This window comes from Arctopsyche grandis, chromosome 3 (assembly GCF_051622035.1).
Source record: "Arctopsyche grandis isolate Sample6627 chromosome 3, ASM5162203v2, whole genome shotgun sequence".
NCBI lineage: Eukaryota > Metazoa > Arthropoda > Insecta > Trichoptera > Hydropsychidae > Arctopsyche > Arctopsyche grandis.
This window is the reverse complement of record NC_135357.1, coordinates 7,667,350-7,694,551: the sequence shown is the minus strand read 5'-3', so window position 1 is coordinate 7,694,551 and position 27,202 is coordinate 7,667,350. Positions and strand designations below refer to the sequence as shown.

Sequence of the window (27,202 nt, the reverse complement as noted above, 5' to 3'; positions counted from 1 at the left end):
GAATTTATTCCGCATCAAAAGGCGATTTATTCCGGACGGAGGTAATTTGAGAACTTCTACCCGCGGTTTGTTTTAAAATCGCGTAGAAGAAGTTTTAATTGCGGAATAAATAAAGCATTTATCATAATCCGCTCGGTTCGCCTATCCGACAGCGATACCGCTAAGTCTGTGCTGCGGGAAAACGGTCCAGGGAAACTGAAAGGAAAGCGCGTCGTCGATATTAATCGATGAGGTGGCGCATTTTTCAATGCTTTTCCACCACTCGAACGTATAGACAAAAGAAATGAATTACGTTCAATCGAACGTGGATATTGAATTCTCGATAAATTGAATTTTCCCTTGCCAATAGAATCGCATCGATGTAAGTTCATATTGACTACGGACTACCTGTCAAGAATAATTCTCGTCTCTTTGCACCTGACGCACGCGACGTCTTGCATGTTAATAATTTATCAACATTTTCTACTGGGGATGTGACGCAAATGCGCTACCAGCCTCCCCGTATCTGAAGGCACGGAAATGTCGATTGACGTCAAAGTTTGCTAAAAATACATAATCGCATATTCCCTTCAGAGGATTTTCGTTCAACTCAAATTTTATAATTTTATATTTTAGATTTTTATTTTTATTTTATTTTATTTCATAGAACATGAACACTCGCCTTCGCAGATCGCTCAAAAACGATGAGTGCACTTTAAACAAATAAATATAGTCAATCAATCAATACAACGTACAAACATTTTATACAATGCGAATTTATTCAAACATCCAAAGTGATCAATCTATGGAGAAAATTTTGCAGCATTTTATAATCAAATTGGCGAACCTCAAGACTCTGAATAACTTGAAATAAGCAAGAGAGTTTCAATGAAAATCAGAAAAATTGGCAAACTGATAAGAAACGATCGACCTGGAGTCACAAACCAGGTGTGGGCAGCAGCGGGAATCTAGTGGGAATTGAACCCGTGACACTCTGCTCGAAAGCATAATATGTATACTACTCCACAACGCTGGTTACAAATGAAAATATTAATTGTAAATATGTTTTGGGGCTCTTTTTTCTATTATGCTGTACATTACATTAGAATAATATATTTAATACTATGATTACTAGAGGTCGGAATCTGAAGGGGCCGGAAACGTGCCACCTATTGTTCCATTGTTGTAAATCCTTTGTAAAAAAGGTTCGGCAAACCTTTAACAATGCATTTACAATCTTTGAACAATAAACAGCCCCTTCAGATTCCAGGCTCTAATGATTACTAACCAAATTAAATTAAATTGCAAAATAGAAAATGATCAGTAGATCAGTAGCTATTAAAATAGATATAAGATGTATTGTGAACATAATTTCGTAATAATAAAAAGTATTTAAAAATTAAAAAAAAAAAAATGAAAATATTCAGATAGCATTATCTACGATAAACAAATCACTTCACATGTTACTATGTGAGCACCATTAAGCCAACCAAGTAGAGATTTGTATACGGATAAATTGGTACTCAGAAAAAAAAATAGAATATTGCATTCTCAATCGATTGTTCTCTCGATTGTGCTCATTCTCGAAGACAAATTATTATATGTAATTCGAAAATATTTTTTATACATTTATTTTGTCTAGTCTAGTCTATTTAAAAGTCAAAAACCGATTTACATACATATTTTGAAATTTTTTTATTGCCGTTTGGGTTAACTTTGGATGTCCCATCCTATTCCTTGAAAATTAACTATCTCACAAGCCTAAAAATTTTCTTTCCTGATATATGAAGAAAACTTTTACATAATTATACGTGTAAAGTGTAAAGCAAACGGCAATTTTTTTTAATTGCTAAACAAATAAAAGGTTCTCTGAAACAAAATTGAGATATTTGTTTCGGATAGTGTCTTCAGCTACGATGATTGTCGTAACAAGAAATTGGTCTGCAGACAAATTTCTACGAAAATGGTCATCTTAAGATCGATATTGACAGAAAATTTACCTGATGCGTGACCATGATGTCCTGCGGAAGTGATACATCTGAAGGCGCACACAGAGGACCTAATACATATAATAATGCACATGCACAAAGTGCAAGGCATGCTCCAGCAGCGCCGCGACGCGCAGATAGCGCGCGCATTCTGCGACCCATATGTCGCTACACCTGAAACAATCATAAAAATACATTATATTACAGCAGTACAATATCAATAAAATACCCTTGTATATGCACATTTGAAATTACATATAAAATAAATTTAATTTAAAAGTATCCAATTTAAAAGTATCCAAAGTCAAGGAACAAGCATGAATGTAATACTGTCTGATATTGTACGAGCAGGTGTGTGGGTAGACCCAATCCTATCAATTAGTAATGTTTTCTTATTCGAGCTCAGATGTTTAACCGTGATAAATATTTGATTCGTTATATGCGTAATAATATGTATATAAAATTGGAAAGCAGAGGTGGATTAAATTACGCCCGAATGTATCATTGAACGACTTGAATAAATAAAACGAGGAAATCGGCGTTTTATAAAAAGAGGGAGGATGTCTTTGGTAATATATGTTATATATATATAAATGTATATATATATATATATATATATATATATATATATATATATATATATATATATATATATATAATATAAGAAGTTTCGGGGAAAATTAGAGGAAGAAAAAGTAACGATACTTTTGGAAGAACAATAAACGAGGGTGCGTAAGTTGAGCTATGTACGTAACAAATGGTACTAATAATATTTTTTTCAGGTGTTCACAATTTGTTCAGACAAATTGTCTACTTAGGTTGTGGATCAAATATGAAGTTAGGACATAAATATAGTTAATAATGATACAAACCATATTTGCCATGCTGAGACACAAAATTTAAAATTACACAACATACATATATACATATACATATATTCGCAAAGAAAAAGATTATTAAACAAACTACGTCGATAGACTATGTATATCTTGCAAAATTTGACAAGGCTACGATTTTAGCACAGGTCACATTATAGTAAAAAAAAAATACATTTAAGAAATAAAAAAATATTTCTTTAAATATATATAAAAATTTTATTTCTTAAATTTTATTTTTTTGTTATACTAATTAATTAATGAATTATGGTTTTTTTTGCCTACATGCGTACCATGAAATAAAACAACAATATTTACTGCTGGCTAAACGATGTTTCTGCCGGTTTACAATTTATTATACACGCATTTGTCTCCAATGCATACACAAGTTATTAAGATATGTATAAGACTTTGTGAAATAAAAGACCAGTAGTGATAAATTTTGGTATTTTTGGAATCCCTCATATGTATTATATGTATATTATACTTTCTTTTACTATATTTTCTTCTAATCTTTTGCCCGTTGACATCTCAACGGATGACTTTAAATTTTTGATTCATCACAATACCAACTCTTCATCATACAGTACATACTATAATTTACCTAAAAATAATTTCATCATTTAATAATTGATTGTATTTGTAACTAATTTCTTTTAAAACCTATCAAACATGTCCCCCAACATGTCTCTCGCAACATTACACATAAGGTTCTAATGTTGTGACAGATTTGATTTAATGTTGCTGTTTCACACGAATCTGCGCGCGGATTCAGTGTTTGGTTGATTGATAATTAATTAATGCACCTGAGTACGCACCAGAATCAGATCCCATGCAAAAACGGGTTTATATATGTACGTAGTAGTTTAGCAAAAAAGCACTTTTAAAAACTACCCCACAGTAAAATACTGTTTGTTGAAAGTTGATTCCATGCTATTTTCTAAGAACGCCACTCACGGTTGAACGTATTTTTCATTTCCAATATGAAAACGCGAACAAACAAAACATCGCATCGAAATTCGAAACGGTTAAATCTAAACCCACACAATCCACTATTTGCACAAAAGCATTTCGATAATGTTTTCCATGTTTGTGAACCGGTGACCCGACAAACACTATCCGGAACCCAACATCAGGTTACAATCCGGACCGCCTTCGTTAAAATCAATTGTAATCGACTTCAAAGCGAACCCGTCATACATACGTACGAAGTGCAAACATATAGTCGGATGTTTTGTCGGTCGCGTTAATTCGATACCGGACCTTTGCGAGCCCTTTAGGTCCGGACTCCAGACCGGGGTCAGTTCGGCCCTTATTAATACTGACCGAATCGGTTCGTCGAGAGGAGATCTGGATAGAGCCCTCTGTCCAGCTCCACAGAGCGATTCGATTAATTAAACCGTTGTCCGGAACCGGCACCACTAATGGATGCTGTACTCGACCTTCACATTATCCAAATTGTGTTTACGCCAGTGTACCCAATTCCACACACACACGTCATCAGCGGGTCAAAATCTGGAATCGAATCCTTTTCACTCGCGAGGACGCTTCAAATATGTGAAGAGAGGATTTCGGATCATAATCCCTACAGTGAAAATTTCAAAAAGCAGTATGTACATATGTACATACATATGAGCCGTTATATTTTAAAGTTGCATAAGTGCACTTTTGTTCATTTCGAGAAATATTTTACTAAAACATTCAATATAATGATTTACGTTTAACAATATTTTAAAATACTGGTGGCCTGTAATAGGTTTAATCTACTTTTCCGATATTCTGGACATATTGAATTGAAGTGATAACAATTTGTGAATTAAGTCAAACAGAAATAGTGTTTTTGGAACTGAAAATTGGACTCAAATATAACGGCTCATATGTTGGCGAGCCTATCTATTTGTTGGATGCAAATTTATAATATCGAATGTTAGGTTTTGTTTGAAAGAAAAAAGGTTTTAATCAATACATTTCGATGATAATGACATATTTTGCATATGTCTGTATACAAAAAAATACATATGTACATACATTAAATTTCTTTTGGGTACCACTTGAGCACTCTTCATGAATTTAACCACCATCCGTGATTTTTTTTTTACTTTATCTTGTACATACATATGTATAAAGATGAAGTTTTTTGATCATGTAAAAACTCAACCTTGTTTAATTTGCTTCTTCTTTATTCAAGTATCTTATACATACATAAATCGATCCTTTGTCTTCATTTAATTTGATTTTTCATTTATCTTACATACATACATATGTATGTATAATACATCTGATTTTAATTTAAATTAATATTTTACCATTATGCCATCACGGGTTTTACCGTAATCTATAGTAGGTACTTGCACATATATAAATTTGAAATCATATTCAAAGAGTGGTGACAAATACAATTTGATGAGGACTTGGAGTTACAAAGTCTTACCAGTAACAGCAAGAAATACTCGGAATAAATCCTCTTCAATCGAGATCAACCCAGGGCTTGAACCCGGGAAACTCTCGATGGTTAGCATTGACGCAACCACCGAGCTATACTGCAGGATATTTACAGATAGTAAGAAAATTTTTGAATGATTTGGAAAATAAGTGTTGAGAAACCTGTTTCGACATATTGGAACATTGATGATATGAATTAAAATTACTGGGTGTGTATATTTTAAAAAAAGTCGATCAATTCAAAAAAGAGGGAGAATCGAAGCTTATTTGTTGGACTTTGAAGCTTTTTCCAACCCGTAAACTTTTTATAATAAAAGCTCAAAGTGCCGCAAACAAGCTTTTTGTTCGAACGAGCTTTTTGTTTAAGTTGCCGCAAATGAACTATGTAGTTGCTGAAAACTTATAACTACTGAATGCTATTGTAAATAAGGTGAGTTCGATCTACATTGAAATTTCCCGTCAATAATGCATTTTATGAAAATAACTTAATAAAATATAGACGCATATAGGATTGCATTGGAATATGTAAACGAAATTGTTGAATTCATGACTTATCTTTCTGTTTAAACTATGATTAACCATTCTTCTCAAAAATAGCCTTTTTTTAATTTTTCGCCACAGAGACATTACAGAATACTGTAAAGCGTCACTGTGACCAGACATACATACATATAAGTATAATATAAATACTATATAAAATAATACAGACATATATGTAAGCATAATACAAATACTATATATAAGAATTAGCGAGACATATGTGTTATAGATAATACATTTTTGAAATCATTCGATCATTCAAGCAATGGTGACATTAAGGGTAGGATGGTTTTTGCTAATTTGATGGAGGAACCGCTTTAACAATAAAATCAACAATAAATTGGCAAACTCGATTGATTCGAAGCGATCGACTTGGAGTTACAAATATCCAAGTCAGACCAACAGCATTTAGATAACCACCGTCATGGTGCTGAAATATGAAACAATGATACTCGATACCAAAGCATTCATATAAATAAACATTATGGTTCCATGATGAAACGTCTAACGACACAACGTCCATTACAAAATGTTTACGCGACTAAATGGTTACAGACAAAATGATCACGCGACATAATGCTCACGAAGAATTCGAAATTTCCTTATTATCACGTAATCATTTTGTCGTAGATGTGGTTGTAAGACCTTTAGTCCGTAGACGTTTAGTTGTGGCCGTAAAATTTGAAAGTAGCTGAAGTCAAATTTTAATTTTCAAAAACAATATTTTTATTTGACTTAATTCACAAATTGTTATTTAATTTTTTATCTTTAATTTATACCAGGAAGGTCTAAAAGGTAACCCCAAAGTGCCTTCCTGGCCAGAAACATTGTACATTAGATGCAAGTATTATTAGAATTATACAAATTAAATACATATCAATTAACATTCACAGAGACATCTATGGTCAAATTTGTAAATTTGCAGCAATTTATACAATTCAGCGAAATTCCAGATTGCTGAAAACTCGAGATTTTGCGAGAAAATGGGAAAGGCTGCCAATTTATTGGAACCGTTTCAATGAAAATAAGATAAATTGGTAAACTCTTATAGGGAACGATCGACCTGCAGTCACAAATCCAAAGTCTGGCCAGCAGAAACCAGAGGGATGTAAACCCGTGACCACTCTGTTGAAAGCATTATATGCTAACCACTAGTCTATTATGCTGGTTAATCAGTTATCCCCAGAGATAGGCGCGGAAGCGTGCTTTTCCCAGGAAACGGGGCGTTTTGGGTCTATTTTCCAGGAAACATGGCAAACTACAAAGCTAGAGAGCAAAAAAAAAGGTTCGCCATAAAAATGAACAATGCACGGCGAACAATGAACAATGAATGGCAGGGTCGCGCCGGCCTATGGTTATCACTTCTTTTTTTAAATTTGATATGCCCTGAATCTTGGAAATGCAGAATTGATCATATTATAAGCCACCAGTATTGTTAAATGTTATTTCACGAAAAACATAATATTTAATTTTTTGCCAAATATTTCTTGAAATGCAGAAAAGTGGACTTATGCCACTTTCAATTATAGCGCCTTATATAGAGATTTTTGATTTTTAAATGCTTTTTATTATTACGAAATTATGTTCACAATACATATTATATCTATTTTAATAGCTACTGATCTACTGATGATTTTTTATTTTACAATTTAATTTAATTTGGTTAGTAATCATAGTATTATATTATTCTAATATTAATGTACAGCATAATAGGAAACAGAGCTCAAAAACCTATTTTTTTTTATTTGATATGTCCTGAATCTTGGAAATGCAGCATTAAGAGGGCTGTACACCCGAAACCTTAATTTTGTTACCGCTCCTTTCTTCGATATATATATTGAGTGTATGTATATATTGAGTGAATGCGACAATAAATATCAATACATATATATTGAGTGAATGCGACAGTTGCGCTTCGACCAGATAAAACGTGTTTTAAATTGACAAAATCGAGGTTTCGTATTCTACTATTTTCTCCTCCAAAACTGGACCAATTTTTAAAAAAATTTCATCATCGGTATGAGAAAGATATTTTCTGTGCATCTATCGGCGTATTTTTTTTAAAAATCGACCGTTAAATAACCACGCTAGACTCTTTTCGTGGGTGTAAAAAAGAGGCGATTTTATAGATGTTTGGCGGCTCCTAGCTCCTATAAAAAATAATTAATCAAAAAAATAAAACGATAGATGCACCCCAATGGTGGATATCCATAGCATATTAAAAAATAATTTCTCTAGTGCCATAATTGAGGTAGGGAGAAGTATAGTACGTTTGTATGGACAAGGCGCTGCTGTCCAGCCCTCTTAAGCATATTACAAGCCAACCAGTATTATTAAATGTTGTTTCACGAAAACATTATATTGAATGTTTGCCAAATATTTCTTGACACGAAGAAAAGTGGACTTTCAATTATAACCTTATATAGAGATTTGAAAACACGAATTCGCACCAAAGAGTTTGATATGATAAACACAAAATTTATATGGTTTTCCACCAAATTAAAAATAATACGTTTTATGTGTGGATTTATTATATCTCTTTGTGAAAGAGTAATTGAAAAGGGAGCTGGGTCATAATTTAAAATAAAATATAGGTAAGCAAGACGTGCAGCGGATAAGAATAAGGGTTAGAGTCCCCAGAATGGTCAACAAAATAGACGGTTCGTGCGGTGTTCATTTTATAGTGTGGTGCTCGAGTTCTATTGCCATTATCGCTCTCTATCTCAGATAAACGAATTGAGTTAGATCCACTTCACTGGAAAGTGCATTTGTATTATTACAGCAATCGTTTCGATAAACGAATAACACACATGTGGGGATGTACATATGTAAGTGAAAAATAAAAAAAATAAACGGGAAGCAAAAACAATGCGTTATCTTCATCGTACGAAAAAGCAATCATAACAATATCCGCAGGGCGTTAAGGTTGTTTTTACCGTCGTTCCGTTTTTTCCGGGTCACGTTAAGGCGTTTGCTGAAAAAGCCTTATAAAAATTAATGTTTGTTCAGGGGATGTAATCCGTGTAAAAGTGGGCGATAGAGCGAAATATCAGAAACGCACGCAAAGGTGTAAACAAAAAATGGAGATTGTTATACAAACTTATTGCGCATCTATAATATTACAAATTTGCATTGCTGTGGATAAAATTTTATGTGAACGTAAATATTAAACGGGATCTAGCACGTATAACTGAAAAAAAAAGCTCAAGGAAATAAACACACGTACAATGTTTTTATCTTATGTTATATCATAATTCGCATTGGCAAAAAGGGCCAATTTTCTTCTTCGTAGATAAATAAATAATACAAAAATATATAACTAGCAGCATAGAGCAATGGTTAGCGAGTAATGCTTTCAATCGCGTGGTCACGGGTTCAATCCCTGACTGTGATGCTGGCCAGACTTTGGATATGTGACTCCAAGGTCGACCGTTTCCTTAGAGTTTGCCAATTTATCTGATTTAATTGAAACGGTTGCAGCAAAATAGCAACCCTGTCTTATTTCTCGCAAAATATACACCATCTCAAATTGTCTGATTTATAAAATTCTGCAAATTTGTCCATAAGTGTCTCGAAAATTTAAGCGAAAGTTTCTTAGCATCCCGAAATTCGGCAATTTATAAAAAAATATGCAACCCTTTCCTGTGTATCGCATAATTCTAGTTTACTGCATCTCGAAATCAATGAGAGCTTCTCAAAAATTTGGTGATTATAGATTGGAAACTGTAGATTTGCATGGCATCTTTATTTAGTACGTAAATGAAACAATACCCAAATATAACTCATGAGCACCAAATACACTTCAGTAAACGTAGGTTATCTGAGATTATTTTAACCTATTTGTCTGGTAGCCTGCGCTCTCCCTTCTATTTGGCGAATTTTGAGCTTCTCTCTTCTACATATTTGGGCCTCGAAAGGATGTTTTGTATTTGCGGCTGGTTCTTACATATGTATGTATGTACATACATATTGGTTCGGGCAGATTTAAGATATTTCCTACCATGTATGTTATTTGTTATTTGATATTTTTACTTTTTCTGCTAATATAATAATACTGTTGCGTAGGTGTGGGTTCAGGATTCACAGAATTTATTCAACAATTCGGTAGGTCCACACGAAACCACCGCTCACCCCAGAATAATCTGATCTACTGTGTGTACCTCCTTATAAAGAACAAGTTGTAGCAACAAGAACACATCATAGCTTTCCTGAACCATTTATGTATCTATTGTCTAGGCACGTAAAGGTCTACCGTGTTTACGCACGCACTCGCCCGGCTCTATGAGAACTCCAGCGTATCCTATGTTCGGGCGCTTACAATTCAATACGTGCCTAGACAATAGAAACATTAATGGATCGCGGAAGGTGTGCTGTGCAACTTGTCCTTTATAAGATGTTACACAGTCCCATTAGCCTGATCCCGGGTCTCCATTGTTCACCTACGAATGCACTTAGACAGTGGACACTCTTTCATGTTCCCACGTTACAAGACTGTTGTTTTTTTATCATTATGTTTAAATGTATTTTGTCTATATACTATATGTATGTACGTATATATTTTTTCCTCATTTCTCTGTATATCTTCGACCATTGTGGCGCATTAGGGACACCTGTAATGCCACAATGGTCCAAACTTAAACATAAATAAATAACATAAAATAATTTCATGAGTATCCAAGGTATGTGGAATTTACTACGTTGGAATTTATATAGTGCTCTATTAGTCATATAGCGAAATGGGAATAGACCTGGAAAAGGTCTCGCGATATCCAAAATTAAAGTCACGTTTGGCTGGGCGTAGAAGTGGAACTCTTCAGCGAGTGATAATTTACGAGGTTTTTTAAGTCGCACTTGAAATTCAAGGCACGTAAGCCGTACAATAATGCTCCGTGTTTATATTATCAGGTGCTCTTTATACCTATGTATGAGAGTATATATACATACATACAAACATACATATATATATATATATATATATATATATATATATATATATATATATACATATGTATATAATATAATATTTGTTTCATTTTTTCCCAGACTCGGTATACGTACGTGTGAGTGTAATAAAGCGAGAAAACGTATTGCAGCAATGGTAGAGAATTTTTTAGCTGGAATTTTCCGGGAAGGGAGGAATTTCCGCGGTCGAAAAGCGTGTCGTGAAAAACATTCTGTACAGATAGAGACTACATATGTACATATCTGCGAAAGGGAAATTTTATTAAATCGACAAACCCGTCAATCTGTGAAATCCGATTCTGACACAAAGCGAACAGACAGCGGCGGATTCATTTTACGATGGATTCGTTTGAAGTCGATTAGCAGCTTCTCGACATTTTTCATTTCGTCGAACAATCCCTTACGTTTTCCGGGTCCCGCTCTCGTGTAATTCGAAACGTCCATTCTGCAAAACAACGGCGAATTTAGGGGTTTAAATACGATCCCCGGAGACGGCCGACAATTCCCGGATCGTGTTACCGGAGGAAAATATTTACCTAGCCGATGCTTCCATTACTGTATTAGAATATGTAAAAGTACCTGTTTTAGTACTAGCCGGGCGTGTTTTTGGAAATTTGTGAGCTTCGTTTGGAGATAACGAAAACGATTAATTAAAGTGCGTATCTCTAATTACAGACGCTGTGAATCTTTTGATGTTGAAATTGCGATCTGTATCGCGCGAAAAACAGATTGGAAAACTGTTCAGTTTCAGCGACGACCGTAAAAGATTAATAGTTATGGGTTGAAACGTTGAGCTTTTATTGAATCTAAATTTATAATTATATTTAAGATAAATTCCAACAAAAAAATATAAATTTTATATTACATTTCAAATATGGTATATAATCTTAAAACATAAATTCATACCTCTTTATAGACGAATAGAACTTTTTTCTTTCAAAATTTTAAAACTTTCTTATGCACAGTAAGATTAATTGATTTTGTATGATTGAATAAGTTAGGAAGCGTTGCAACCTCACTTCTTTGAAATATTGAGCTGTATTGGGATGCTGGGAAGACTTCCTCTCGAACTAATATCTGGGAGCACAGTTAGTCCTATCGAACTGAAACTTAATATCGGTTACTGAAATTCTTATCGATACGACGTAATTTTTTTTCAAATTTCTAAGTTGACCGGAAATGGTACCTCTCCTTGTAGGTGTCCTCTTTTTTTAAGTTTTTGAATTCAATTATCTCCCAATCAGAATGATTTTTTTTTATATATAATAGAATTTTCCATCATAATATTTAAAAAATATTTTTACCTCAACCAGTAGTACTTTTACTCTACACAATCGAGGTTTATATGTGTTTTGGGGATTTTTTGAACACCGTTCTTCCTATCGGTTACAGAAATGCTTTTCGATACGACGTAAATTTTTTCCAAAATTTTAAATTGACCGGAAATGGTACCTTTCCTTACATTTTATTTTTATTCAACCAATCAATCATTCGTCGTTACAGATCGCTATAGACATTTATAAATCATATATATATTTTGAATACATAATCATTACATAATTCGAAACCATACATGACTCTATGGTCAGACATAGTATACAATACGTTCAATAAACATCGAATACAATACGTTAATAAACAACATCAACAATACGAATGTATACAATAAACGTCCATAGAGACATATATGGAGAGAAACCCGGTGAATTCTGAAATATAACAATAACTTAGGATTTCGCGAGAGAAATGGGTAGGAAAAGCCAATTTTGCAGGAATCGTTTGAATGAAAATCAAAAATATTGGCAAAATCTGACAAGAAACGACCGACCAGGTTACAAACCAAAGTCTGGCCAACAGCAAGCAGTGAGTCTCGAACTCATAACCACACTAAACATAACAAGATATGCTAACCACTAGTCTACATATGCTGCTGGTTATTTATTTATTATTTTAAAATAATAATAACAATAAAATGACCAGTGTGACCTGACAGGTTGCCTCAAAGCGTCACACCAGAAATATAATAGTTATGTATGTAGGTGTCTTCTTTTTTTTTGGATTATGGATTCAATTATCTCCCAAACCGCTCAACTGATAAGACTGAATTTTTTTTACATCCAATAGAAATTATAAATTTCAAGCAATAATATTTTTAAAATTTTTTTACCTCCACCGAAATTTAGAGTAGTACTTTTACTCTAAAAACGTAAAGGAGGTTTGTAAAAAATCGACATTTTTTGTTTTTGAAATTTCATATCTAGAACTTTTAGCTTAATAGCAAGTTATATATGTACATAAATTTTACTTTTATTTTGTTTAGCATATTGAAAAAAAATTCCAGGAAAAATATCTACATATGTATTATGTTTATTACACTTGTGTATGCATGGCAACGATTGCTTCGAGCACTTTCAATTAGCGTATATAAATTCCCATAGTGATTTCAATATTTTTTCCTCGCACAAGTTAAGTGCCGTTGACCTTTTTGCGCTAGCACAAGTGCCTAGAGACGTAATTTAATTTTATGCCCAATTTCCTCCACGTGATTGCATGTCATCCCTTACGACGGAGATTAGCCTGTCAGATGCTCGCGAGCCGTCCACGTTACATTAACGAAATCACGACATTAATTAATCCCGTCGACTAATTACGCCGAAATCATCCGATCGGACGAAACGTCTCGTCCAGTCAAATTATTAAACTAGACTAAATTCGCTCGACTGCAACGGACCAAATTTCGCCATATTGGATTCTGGCTTCTCGACCGTGATGTACGACCTCTCCTGAACCCCAATGTACGTCCCACACCCGATATTCTGGAAGATTAACTAATGTCCACATGAACAGATCGCCCTAGTGTTACCGCACGACTAATCATAGTCCGGCTCGGTGGTCCTGGACCAGACAAAAGAGGATGAAGCAGGGTTAGTTCGGCCTTATCGAAAGGATTCTTATTAAGGCCTAGGCGATTAATTAACGAGATAACCAACGAACAATATTTTTTTTTACTCCAAAGAAACAAACTGGAGACGGTTCGAAAGTGTACACTTGGATTGGCTTCAATTCTCGACGGGAGTTTTATGGGTTAACGATGATTTATGTATGATATTATAAGTATATGCGGGTAGGAGTTTGATTGGTGGTGTCATCGACCCAGATACACACTCTCGATTTATTAACGGCCTTGATTAAAATATCTTTCGAGTTGGGAACGGTCGTTAAATTTGAAACTTTTCCTTTCTAACGATCTCCGGGTCCTTTTTAACGGGTCCAAGTTTCGAACGGCCGAAAGTATGTATGTATAATTCCCTTCATAGTTTCGGAAGGGATTGTCGCCGTTAATTTGGAATTCTCGAGGAGATCGCGCCGGTCCTTTTCATTATTCAAGATTAGGACGCGGTTTTTAGCACGCTGTGAAATACGATCTGGATCAAGTGCCGTTCATAATGGCCACTAGTATCTACCTCGCGAACGTTTTAAGTGCCATAATTTCGCTTCTTGTCATTTAATATGGAGAGGGGGGGGGGGGTGGGGGTGGAGGAGGGTCGTCATGAATTATTTACACTCGTAAGAAGAAAATCTGGACGATTTAACCCACTCGGAAAATTCAGAACGAAAACATGAAGTGTATAAATGCTTACAATCCAGGATTATACCTATAGTATAGGATTATATTATACATATATAAGAGTGGATTTTAGCAGATTTAAAAGTAGGTCACGCGAATTGAGAAAGTATATATTTTGATGATTGAATTTACACAAAACATAAACACAAAAACCGATTGATTTATTTTTAACAATGAAACATTAAAAGTGTGATGAATAAGCAGTAATATAAACGAAGTTTAGTGAAGTTGAAGTGGATCAAACAATAATAATAAGCATATGTAAATACGAGCAATGTAAGCAACCCACAAACTTAAATAAAATACTCTCAAATGTGAATGTGCAGCGTGGATTAGTGGTTGATATACATATGTATAGGCTTTCGAACATAGAGGTGACGGGTTCGAGTCCCATTGGTTGCTGCTGGTCAGACCGCCAACGCTGCTAAGTGGAAATTCTACCATAGTCACATAATTAAAACATCAACAGAAAGAACAAATATATTATACGACTTTTTAAGTGAGATGTGAGAAAGTAAGATATGAGAACCAGCGACATGAATTAATGGTTAGCATATTATGACATTTGACGATTTATATAAAAATGTGAAATTTGACGATTTATGAATATTAAAATGCTCCAAAAATGTAAGTTTATCAAAAAAAGTTATCCATAGATGTTATAATGATGCTTTGTCAAAATTATTCTAAAAATAACAGACAAAATTGTATATCGATGTTTGTGATTGGCCAGTAAGGCGTGGCATTCCTGGTATGTGTGTAAATATGTATGTATGTATGTAAAAAAAATATAAAAAAAATAAATTTTTGATTATTTTATTTTACATATATAGAAATATTTACATACATACATATATACCAGGAAGGCTTGACAGGAAGACCCCAATGCACCTTCCTGGATAATTAATTACAAAAAATGCAGAAGATTTGTGACAACGGGAAAGATGATTTTTTTGCTATAGTAAATAAATATACATGTATTTTGGAAACCGTTAAAATGTAATATATCAATACTGAGTTAAAATTCACCACAATATGTACTTTATCTAAAGAAACTTCGTAGAGATAAAACGTAAAAAAAGTTATCGAAAAATTTTTGCCCTTAGGGCAAAAATGTTTCAGAAGCATCAATGTATACAAAATAATTTAGTACGAAAGAAAATTAACCGCATAAAAGCGGACGTATTATAGTAAAATTTCATTATTTTCAGATTAATGTTGAAAGCTTTCGTTTTATTCCACGATAAATAAAATTCGCATTGCCCAAGAGCGCACTTACGGCGTAAACCGAGGGATCGAGGCCCTCTCTTAATACCAAAGGCTGATCCATAAAAATGTTTTTCTTTATGAAAATATAAAATTTTACAGCGGGATTTTCCGCGAGATATAAATCGCGAACGTATACATCATGAGGGCTATTTTTCGGCCGGTTGCCACGACCCACCTCGAGGATTAGTGCAAACAATATTTCCACGCGAAATTTCCCGAAGAGCACCCGCGGGAGTGAGGACCGGGGGGCGGCGGGTGGGGGGTTTAAAGACGAATATTTCTCACCATAAAAGTTCAAAGGAAATTTCAGGAGTGTTGAAGATGGGCCTTTATTAAAAGATTACAAGCAAGAGAAGCTGCAAAACAAACGTTTGTAAATTACACCGCAGTATTTAGAAGCGTCTCTTCGCATCCCAACGGTGCTATAATAAAAATATTTTGGTTAGAGGCTATCGCTTTGAACGATTTTTAAGCGAAAAGTAAAACAACAGTATATAATTTTATTACATATTATAATTTTTCAGTACGAAGTTGTTTCATTGACTTCGCAGAAAATATACGGTCACCGAAACTTCATATAAGAAAATCAACTTTTGAAGTAAAACTTCTTAAAAGTCTTATATGCTTTAATTATCTAAGCAAAAATTTCAACACCGAGACTACAGCATGGATCGGTGGTTGCGTTGATACTGTAGCGTATGCTAAAAGGAGCCGCTGTTAATTGGTGGTCGAGGATTATCTGCAGACTAAGTGCAAGTAAGCTAAACAATGATCACCGAATTGGCGTAGTAACGGAACCCGGTCCCTTCTTAGAACTGACAGCGAGAGCATGGGACTGAATATCGTGGGAATACATATCCGGGTACATACCTAAACAATAGGGAAGTAACCGGACATCGAAGATGCCCTAAGCGACCTGTCCTTTATAAGGAGGTACTTAGACCTTATCAAGGCATTTTCTGGACGGAGCACTGACGGTGCGTGTATCTCCTTAAACACCAATAAATGCTGTGACACGACTTTGGCCTTTTACTTGGATCCTCCACCCACCCCTACGCAACAATACTAAGCATCGAAAAGTCACCGGGTTCGATCCCATGAGTTGACCGCGATTGAATATATTTTATTTTATTTTATTTATTACGTCAATTAATCATTCACACTCGCCTAACAGATTGCTCCAAAGCGACGACAGTGTGCTAAACAGATTAAGAAATGATATATGATTTAGAAATAAATCGAAACCACACATGACATCTATGGTCAGACGTTGCAAACATCTTATACAATACGATTAATAACATTTTCATGTAACAATACAAATTTATATACAATAAACATCCATAGAGACATATATGGAGAGAAACCTAGCGAAACCTGAGATATAACACAATAACTAAAGATTTCGCGAGAAAAATGGAGAGGGAAAACCAATTTTTGCAGGAATCATTTTAATGAAAATCAGAAAAATTGGCACGACCAACCTGGTTATAAACCAAGGTCTGGCCAGTAGCAACCAGTGTGATTCGAACTCACAACCACACTGACCATGGCAATATATGCTAACCACTAATCCATGCTGCTGGTTAATTTATTCTGAGTATAATCTTTAATGCTGCTTGTCAGACTTGGATATTTGTGACTCCAAGTCGATCGCGTCTTATCAGAGTTTGCCAATTCACCTGATTTCATCGTTGAAGTGGTTCCTCCATCAAATTGGCAACAACCATCCTTCCCACTATGTCACCACTTTTAAATATGATTTCAAAAATGTATTATCTACATTTATCGGGGGTTCCTAAAACTCCGCGTCCGGGGTTTGGAACCCTTGGAACGATTTCAAACATTACAGTACAACTATATATAAAATACAATAGAGACATCTTTGGCACAATCAGCAAATTTTTATAAAACAAAAAACTCGAGATCCTAAAAACTCGAATTTGTTAGAAATTGGGGGGTGGATACTGTTTTATTGGATTCGTCACAGCAATTAAGTTCTAACAGGAGACGGTCGATATGTGTTTTTAATAACCACAAGAACTGTATTTAGCCGGGACAATCTCTCTACTGGTAAACAATAGCTCTTCCAGTGAACTGCTATGAAGGAGCCTATGGCTCAACCTTTCTTAAAAATTACCTCACAAACCTGTAGCATTTTTATTTGAGGCATTGGCGTAAAGTCGGTTTAATTCTGTAGTTTGTAGTATTAAAGCACAGGTTTTTTTTAGTTGCAAAACAAGGAATGCAATTGAGTGTAGATTGCATACATATGTACGTACACTTAGCATTCAACCCTTATGTTAATTATAATCACAATACGAGAATAAACAGCTTTAGCTCATTCCTGCTGGTGCACATGTAAAAATGGTAGGTACATACATAGGTTAATTTTTTCAAAATCTAATGAATATATGAAATTCTTAAATTTAAAAATAAATTCATTTATTAGTTACAGTCTTCGATTTGAACCAAATTTAACTATTTGATAATCAACGAGTCCAATTGCTAATGTTTTTTGACAGTGCAATCCATTTTTTTTTGTTAAATATAATTAATATTTGTTTAGTTACGTTGTTTCAATTATCGTGCAAAAAATTGTTTCTGAAGTAAGAAGGGATCGGATTTACAAACATATGTAAGCACAAATAAAATATGTACGTATGTAATTCAAATAGTGAACCTACAGAGCATTAAGAAAATACTCTTTTACGAGGTAATAAAAGAGCGGTGAAATCCTCTCAAATTCTTCAGAAGACTAACAAAGGCGAAAATTTAAGTTGAGCGTAGCAAATTTTAATTTAATGTCAACTCGTAACCGTTTTGCATAGTAGTTGGAAACTTGGTCATTCACTGACGGAAGCCACCCCCACCTACCCCCCCGCCGAAGAGTTCAGACGCACCCAATCGACGGCACGCGGGCTGTGTTACCATTTACGGTTAATGAATATTAAAGAGGGTTAAGAGAATTAATATATAATCGCGAGAAGATTAATGAATATCCAAAGGGCTCAAAAGCCTCGCAGCGACGAATGTTCTTCAAAATATTCCCCAAAACGGACATTCATTGCGGGTATAAAGATCGATTTATTAACTTAATACAAGGAAAGTTTAAACGGATTTAATTTTATTCAATATTATTCAAGTTATATATACACATAATATAAAATGGATCGGCATCGCCTCTGGGGCATCGAACTCCCCTTTAATCAACCAAACAAATAAAACAAAATAAATAGTCAAATAATTACATAATACGCGCGGTGTATTGCTAATGAAAAATAGCACCGTGGAAATGGAAAATTAGCAACGAATAATAACAAACACTCTTTTCAGATAAAATGAATACAGTCAATTTTTAAACATTAAATTAAATTTATTAAAAAGGTATTTGAAAAAAATCGACCACGTGCGGATCGAACACATGACCGACACATTTCTTTTATTTTTTTTATTTAATAACTTGATATGTCAACACACATGCGATGATATTTCATCGGGAACAACACTATTTTTGTAATAATAATCATTCGGTTGGGTGCAGAGTGAAGCTACGCGACAATTTTTGCTCAAATAATGAACTTTCATTGAGATTGCAGATGATATGTCCGACTTTTTAATCTTATTTAAATAAAAGCGTGCCATCAAGCAATGAGTTTTATATGTTATTGTCTTGAAATACATACATATTATAACGGGTAAGATTTAACGGTGCATTTAAAAAAATTACTGCTGCTTCAGAAGAATCATTTGCGCATTAGAATAAAAGAAATGTGCATGGAATTAATTAATTTTTAATTATTTCCATGCACATAATACAGTATTTTATTTGTGCAATGAAATAAATAAAAATTGTTTCGATCATTAAACAATTGAAAAGTGCGTAGTTAGAGGTAGAATTGAAAAACTCCCACGATTTAAACTACAACAAATTTGGAGTTTAATTGAGTGGTTAGCGTCATGGGTTCATTCTCCGGCCCGGTGTTGCTTGGCAGACCTAGCGTTAGAGTTGAAACGGTTCCTCCAACAAATTGGCAAAAACCATCCTACCTAATATGTCACCACCACCTGAATTTGATTTATATACAAGTTTAAATCCATAGATGAATGAATTAATAGTTATTTTTGAGTTTTTCAGCATCTGCAAATTCGGCGATTTATGTAATAAAAATGCTTCAATGGTTGTATGTAGTTGGAAAGGAAGGCGCATTGGGGTCTACCTGTTAGGCCTTCCTGGTATATATGCATCTATGTAAAATAAAATAAAGCAACATTGCGGGCTGATTAAAAGTCAAGAAGTCAACTAGTTATTATTGTTAAAAATGATATACATATGTATTATATTAATCATTAAAGCTCATATGTAGACGAAGTTTTAAAGTAAAACGATCACAAATTCAGTTACCCAAATGACGTACAGAATCACCGAAAGCATACAAAGTACAATCCAAACAGCAAACTGAAATTTCGAAATCTCATGAATCATGATATGCAAGAACGATTGTATAATACATACGTCGGAAAAGCTCCATCGATATCCACTAATCGGTCAATAATAGACGTACTCGAAGCAGAATTTGCATAATCGAATTGGGAGATGAATCATGGCGATACAGTGCGGCGAATGCACAGCACCGGTGCGATGCAGTCGATGCAATAATTATGCAAATTTATGCGCATCATAAACGCGCGCCTAAACACGCATCGGATTATATGTATGTAGGTGCGCCGCACAAACGTATGTAAATCCACATGCAAATGACGGACCCGGGCATACCCAGGCATTTGCCGGGGGACTTGAGGTGTTCCGCAAACCGGTCAATTAATCCTCAGAATCTGCGGACGGTCACGGAGGAATATTATTTGCCATTGTTTCGAGGGTTATGGCCGGTTAAGAAACGATTAAGCACACTAGCTAGTTTACACGAAGACAATGTTGTGTGACGGATGATTTTATAATACAATAGGAACTTTGAAAGTTTGAAAGTCTATGCGGGTTTGAGGTTAGTTTTGTGTATCATTTTCAGGATTCGGTTCATATAGGAATATGGGTTTGGATTCATACATACGTATACATATACATATATAGCCACAGCGAAGTGCACTGGTAGAGCCATTGCATATCAGTAAATAGGACGTGGGTTCAAACACGTCTGCTGTTACAATTTTTCGATTTTTCTAGATCGATTATTGTGACGGCTAAAATAAGGTATCGTTCCCCCCCTCCCCCCGAAATGAGGTTATTTAAATCAAAAGAAATTTTATACACGAGATTAAAATATTATGAAATTAAAAATTGTAAAAAATACGTATGAAAAAAATTGAAGCAAAACACTGGAGACAAGAAGAATAAGAGGCGACTTAATCGAAGTCTTTAAAATAATAAATAATCATTATAATTGTCATTATGATGTTCAAACTATGATAATTACGTTCATTGAAAACTTTCATCTTGGAGGTCACACACTCAGACTCAAAAAAGCAATCGGATAAGAGGCAAACTTTTACCTGAGTTGTAATCGTAAGTGATTTTTTGATTTTTAAATGCTTTTTTTACATACCTCCTTTTACATAGTTTCACATGGCTTTCGTGTTAGTGGTCATTTTTATCTCTTATTATTATTACGAAATTATATTCACAATACATCTTATATCTATTTTAATAGCTACTGATCTGCTGATCATTTTCTATTTTACAATTTAATTTAATTTGGTTAGTAATCATAGTATTGTTTTATTCTAATGTTAATCTACAGCAAAATAGGAAAAAGAGCTCAAAAACCTATTTACAATCCTTATAAATGCTCATAATACATCTAATACATAATATTAATTAAAGACTCACTAAAGTCGATGACCTAAAGCAGATTGTGTTTAGGTAATCTGTGTTTATACCTGAAGGGTATAGACATTTTGTTGCAATGTAAAAGAGGTTTGTAAAAAGAAAAAAATCGAAAATAAATTGATCAGATTCCTACTTTTCAAACTGAGTGGTTACAGCTTGGAATAGTCTTCCCAACAATGAAGGAAATTCTGTAAAACTAAATATATTTAAAAACAAGCTAGATGTCTTCGTTGAGCTTAAAAGATTTTTGTAATTCTTATTTTCCAATACCTTTTCTATATGTTTGTTTTCTTCTAGTTATTATATTTCAGTTCAAGATATTTTATTTTTTAGCTTTTGGTAATTTCTCTTATTTCGTGATTTTTTAATGTTGACTTTTTTCTTTCATCTTATTTTTGTTATGAATATTTTATTTTTTATGTTGTCAAACCCCACGGGTCAATCGGCTTTGCCGCCTTCTCAATGTATGTATTTCTAAATAAATAAATCCATCCCACAGACAAAAACTTCATGATGTTACATATGTACATAAATACATATGGTTATCAATGGCAGTCAGTCAACTAAATGTGTTTCACATATAATATAATAATACAATATGTCAAAAAATAATTAATCAATTATATTACGTTACAAAACACTAAAGAGTGAATCGAATACGTAATTTAATAGGTGAATCGAAGGATGTAGTTTGTAGTAGACTGCCACCAAATTGTCAAAATGTGACAAGTCGAAAATTAATGAGTTGATATGAAATACACAAGAACTAGCCACCTATGTATGTATGTACATACGTACATGCATCTGTAAAAAGAACTAAATTTTGTACTATACGTTATATTCTGTGTAGCAGTACTTACAGTAAGGCTTAGTGAATAATAAACGAAAGTGCCGACGGAAGTACATACATATGTACACAAATATGTCGAAATAAAACCCTTTCGTACAACGATGCAACGGGAGTGCACTTTGATATCGATCGTATCCATGAAAACGGACTCTGCAATTGGTGTGTGTGAGTAAAAGTCTGAAACTCTATGACAGCTTTCGTACATCTGGACTAGTATCGAAAACGTATCGTCCATACAGAATTTACCGTGATTTTAAATCCAAAGCACGTACAAAAGTTACAATTAAAAAAGCCTTTCAAGAGAAGCTTGATTTCGATGAATGCACAGCAAAAATTTTATGTAAGGGAAACATTTATGAAATAAAAATGATATCTGATGTATGATGTACATATGTTATGTACATATATTACATGCCGTTTGTTGTGCGACTGTTGAATAAGAGGATTACTCGAGAGACTGTTTCAAATCTGCGATACTAATACGATCATGGCATATGGCACGCTTCGTTGAAAATGCGATTCCCGGCTTTTTCTAGTATTTAGAGAGAAAGGGAAAGACAGACACAAAATATGAAAGGTGTAAGTGGGAGAAAATAAAATAAAATGTTAAGATGTTTTGAAAGGATATGTCAAATCGTGCGTAAAAAAGTCAACGTCTTCCGGGAAATGAAAAATTGTTCTTATAGGTACATAAATAATAAAACATTTATTTTCAACGTTTGCGAGTTTTAATGTAAGTAAACGTATCGATTTGGAAGTGAAAGTAGAAGCCATATATAAATCGTCAACGTGACATGACTTATACATATCCATATCTGAGAAGGGACCGGGTGCCTTTACTAAACCAATTCGGTGGTCTCCATTGTTTAGCCTACTTGCACTTAGCCTGGAGATAATCCTCGAAACCAATTATCACGGCGGCTCCTTTTAGCATATGCTACAAATGTAACTATAGTTAGTCTACGTTCACACAGTAAGAAAATTTGGTGTTGTTATTTCTAATTAGGCTACGTGCTTACTGAAAATATAAATCTTAAGGTATGTACATATATGTATATATATTTATACTGGCACACAGTACGAAAACTACATTCTTTATTTTTTCAAGCGTCATTATATATTTAATTTAATTTCATAGAATATGAACACTCGCGTTTACAGATCGCTCCAAAGTGACGAGTGCACTTAAACAGATACAATACAATCAATATAAATGAGCATTTTATACAATGCGAATTCATACAAACATCCACAGTGACATCTACGGAGAAATTTTGGCAGCATTTTATAATCAAATTGGCGAACCTCAAGACGTTGAATAACTTGAGACTAGCAAAAGAGATCGGAAAGGAATGCCAATGTTACAGGAACCGGTTCAATGAAAATCAGAAAAATTGGCAAACTGATAAGAAACGATCGACCTGGAGTCACAAACCAGGTGTGGCCAGCAGCGGGACTCTAATGGGACTCGAACCCGTGACCATTTTGCTCGAAAGCATATTATGCTAACCATTAGTGCCACTGGTTATATATAAAAAAAAATTGGTACATTCTATATGGACACATTCATATTTATTTAAATAAATATGTATGTATATATCAGGAAGGCCTAACAGGTAAATCCTAATGCGCCTTTTTGGTCAATTACAAACATTGCAGTATTTTTATAACACAAATTGCTGAATTTTGAGGTGCTAAAAAACTCTTAATTAACAATTAATTCTATAGACATCTATGGATTTAGACTTGTACATAAATTTTACTGTCCATAAATCGAATTCAGATAGTGGTGACATAAGTAGGATGATTTTTGCCAATTTCGATGGAGGAACCGTTTCAACAATGAAATCAGATAAAATGGCAAACTCTGATAGGAAACGATCGACTTGGAGTCACACATATCCAAGCCTGACCAGCAGCATTTACGGGATCGAACCCGGCACCCCTCGGTGCTTAACATAAACGCAACCAATGAGCCACGCTGCTGGCTGAAAAATTACACATATTGTAATTATTGAAAACTATATTATAAAAATGTATAAAAAAAAGTATTTTTAAATAACAGTTCTAGAAAGCGTTCAAAGTTGGTTCACAAACGCGATACAAAGCAGGATGTGAAAACATTGAGACCTCACATAAAATGTTTGTTTAGAAAATACATAAGTATGTACATATATGTAAGCATCGGTATTTACTAAGCGGAGAAATTTTTCAACAAAAAAAAAAAATACAGCCATTAATAACAATAATTCCAAACAAACATTCGAGATAATGTAATGTTGAATCATCGCGCGGATAACGCGTTCCTTTCGTACAAATTGCACGATTCCGAGATGCTGAAACTTGCAACGTCTATCTACGTAAGCGTCAAATTTGAATAATAATTCCATATTTTTTTCTCGCCCCAGCACAAATCCCACAGTAATTTGTTAGGAGAGAAAAGCCGTCACGAAGACGGAGGAATATTTCGTGAAGGATGGATGTTGATGATTTTTAGAGCGGCTGAGAAATATCCCGAAGGGGTTGAAACATGAAGACGAACAAATACGGATTTGCCCTAATCGAGCGATTAATCTTTGGCCGAGCGGGATCGTTATATTTAATGTTTTATACATTATATTTAATGTTTTGCAAAGTATTACTCGAAATGAAGAAAAGTGGACATATTATAATATAATTATTACACCATAGATGTCTCTCATACAAATTAACCAAATAAAAAAATAGCCACTAAACAAACCATTCTTTCATTTGTACATATGTACAATATAAACGCTATTTAAAAATAATCAATTTATTTTTATGTAATTGTTGCAGAGATATTATATGATCAATGGACCGGACCGATTTATGGCTGGATTGTTTTCCATTATTATATGCAGTCAAATGAGAGGTTTTCCGATAGGGAGAGTTTTTCAAAAGTACATAATTTAATGTCGGAAACAAGATTGCGAGAAATCGGAAAATTACTTTATAAAGAAAGGAATATGAAGTGCAATTTTGAAGCACTCGAAGGAGTTTTATTTTTCTGACAAAAAAAGAATAAAAGGTATTGGAAGAATTTGACAAAAATAATTTTATGAATAGATTTACCTGACTTAAAATTAGATATGAGGGTTCTCAAAATATTGAACTCTCTAAATTCCAAGAAATTCATAAACTGTCAGAATTCAAATCCTACGAATTATGATTATCTTTTGAGAAGTATTTTTGCCAACTGCAATTTTGAAATCATATTCATAACAATCGAAGCTTATTCGTAACAAATCGCATTCAAAAAATGTATTCAATTAAATTTTAATTATATAATGTTTCAATATTAAATAGCTACATATGTCGTAATATTTTGACTGTTGTTTAATCTAAAATGGAAATTCCGGCTTCATTTCTTTGAAATTTCAATCATTATTCTAACGAAAGCGAGAGAAAAAGGGTTCTGTGTAAACTTCGTCGGTTTCATAGACGCTCGGCAGCTGAGTATTCCTCTGGGTTTCGCTCATACGCAATCTCGAGGTAAAGTTTTAATTGGGCCCTTTTCATACGCCCTCTTAAATCTCCGCTCTCCGAGATAATAGTCGATGTGAGTGTGCGAGGACATTGCACATCCTTTCTATCTATTCAACTTCGCCGTCTTCATCTTTCATCTTTCTAGAAACGCTTCTACGCTCGCTGCTTCCTTCTTCTGGGCACCGAGAAAGAGAGAGTGGAAAATTAGGAGGGGGAGGGGTAGTCAATTTCCTTCGTCGTTATTTTTCAGAATATTAATCATCTCGTGCATCACTCGCTCGTGAAACTTTCAGAGGGTCGGTTCGCATTGTTCGTTCGAAATGAGCAAAAATTCTTCGTCGTCGTCATCTTCTTCCTCTTCTTCATCCCCCTGTGTTATGAATCACGTTCTCCTCCTTGTGATTGAAAGCTTCCTAATTACTTTACGTCTCCGGAGAGATCGCTCCTCCAGACACATCAAATTGACGCCTCAACGAAACATCCCTAATTTTTCCGTCTAGAACGTGTACGCTTCGATTCTTATTATTATAAAGTGAATTATTTCAAGTTTGGCTCGCTTTACAAATGTGAGTTTTATGATTATATCGTAGCTAGAAATCCTTATGAAAATATATTTATAATCCACTATAACATTACTGGAAGTTTTCCTTCACGCGGCAGTCAATATATAAATCTTGAAGCTTTTTCTTGGTAGGGCCGTTATTTCTGTCAAACTATAGCGGGAGTTCTTAAATTTTTATTTCTCATTTGCCAGTCAGATGCACTATTTTTTCGAAACGAAATGAAACTGTTTGTATGTATTGTCAAGAACACATCAAAAGATGAACAATTTGTCTACTAACTCAGAGGGCTTTTGTTCACTACACATTACTATCGGTTGGATGATTCTAGTTGTGCTCGTCATTGCCTTTTAGAGATTCAAAATATTGTTAAACAATGGACCGGACATTATAATCAATAATCATCGAATTTTGACGAGGGCAGTATCCTTTTGGGACGGGGTAAGTTGCCAATGGGCCGTATTGGTAACACATTACATATATTTAAAATTATCCGAAAGCTATCAGAAATACAGTACTTGGCCATATTACTTGACGCACTAGCGATTTTTCGGTTTTTTGTAAAAAAAATGTTAGGATTTTATTCAATAAAACAAACAAAAATGGTCTTCAACTATTTAATTTTATTATAGTTATTCAAATAAATAACAACGTATTTTAAATTAATCAATATTTCGTCGTTCTCCCTCTATTTTTTTGTAACTGCCCGTAAACGAGTAAGCATACTCGCGATGCATGCCGTAATGGTATCTGGTAT

The 27,202-nt window shown here is 34.1% G+C and overlaps 1 protein-coding gene across 1 annotated transcript in view; it reads right to left on the bottom strand.

Moving 5' to 3' along the window:
- Tpst (tyrosylprotein sulfotransferase) overlaps nucleotides 1-27,202 on the bottom strand; it is a 235,958-nt gene that overhangs the window by 16,573 nt on the left and 192,183 nt on the right. The window contains exon 5 of the mRNA XM_077426876.1: nucleotides 1,980-2,141. Within this exon, the coding sequence (XP_077283002.1) occupies nucleotides 1,980-2,129 (150 nt within the window). The 5' untranslated portion in view covers nucleotides 2,130-2,141. The remainder of the gene's footprint in view (nucleotides 1-1,979; nucleotides 2,142-27,202) is intronic.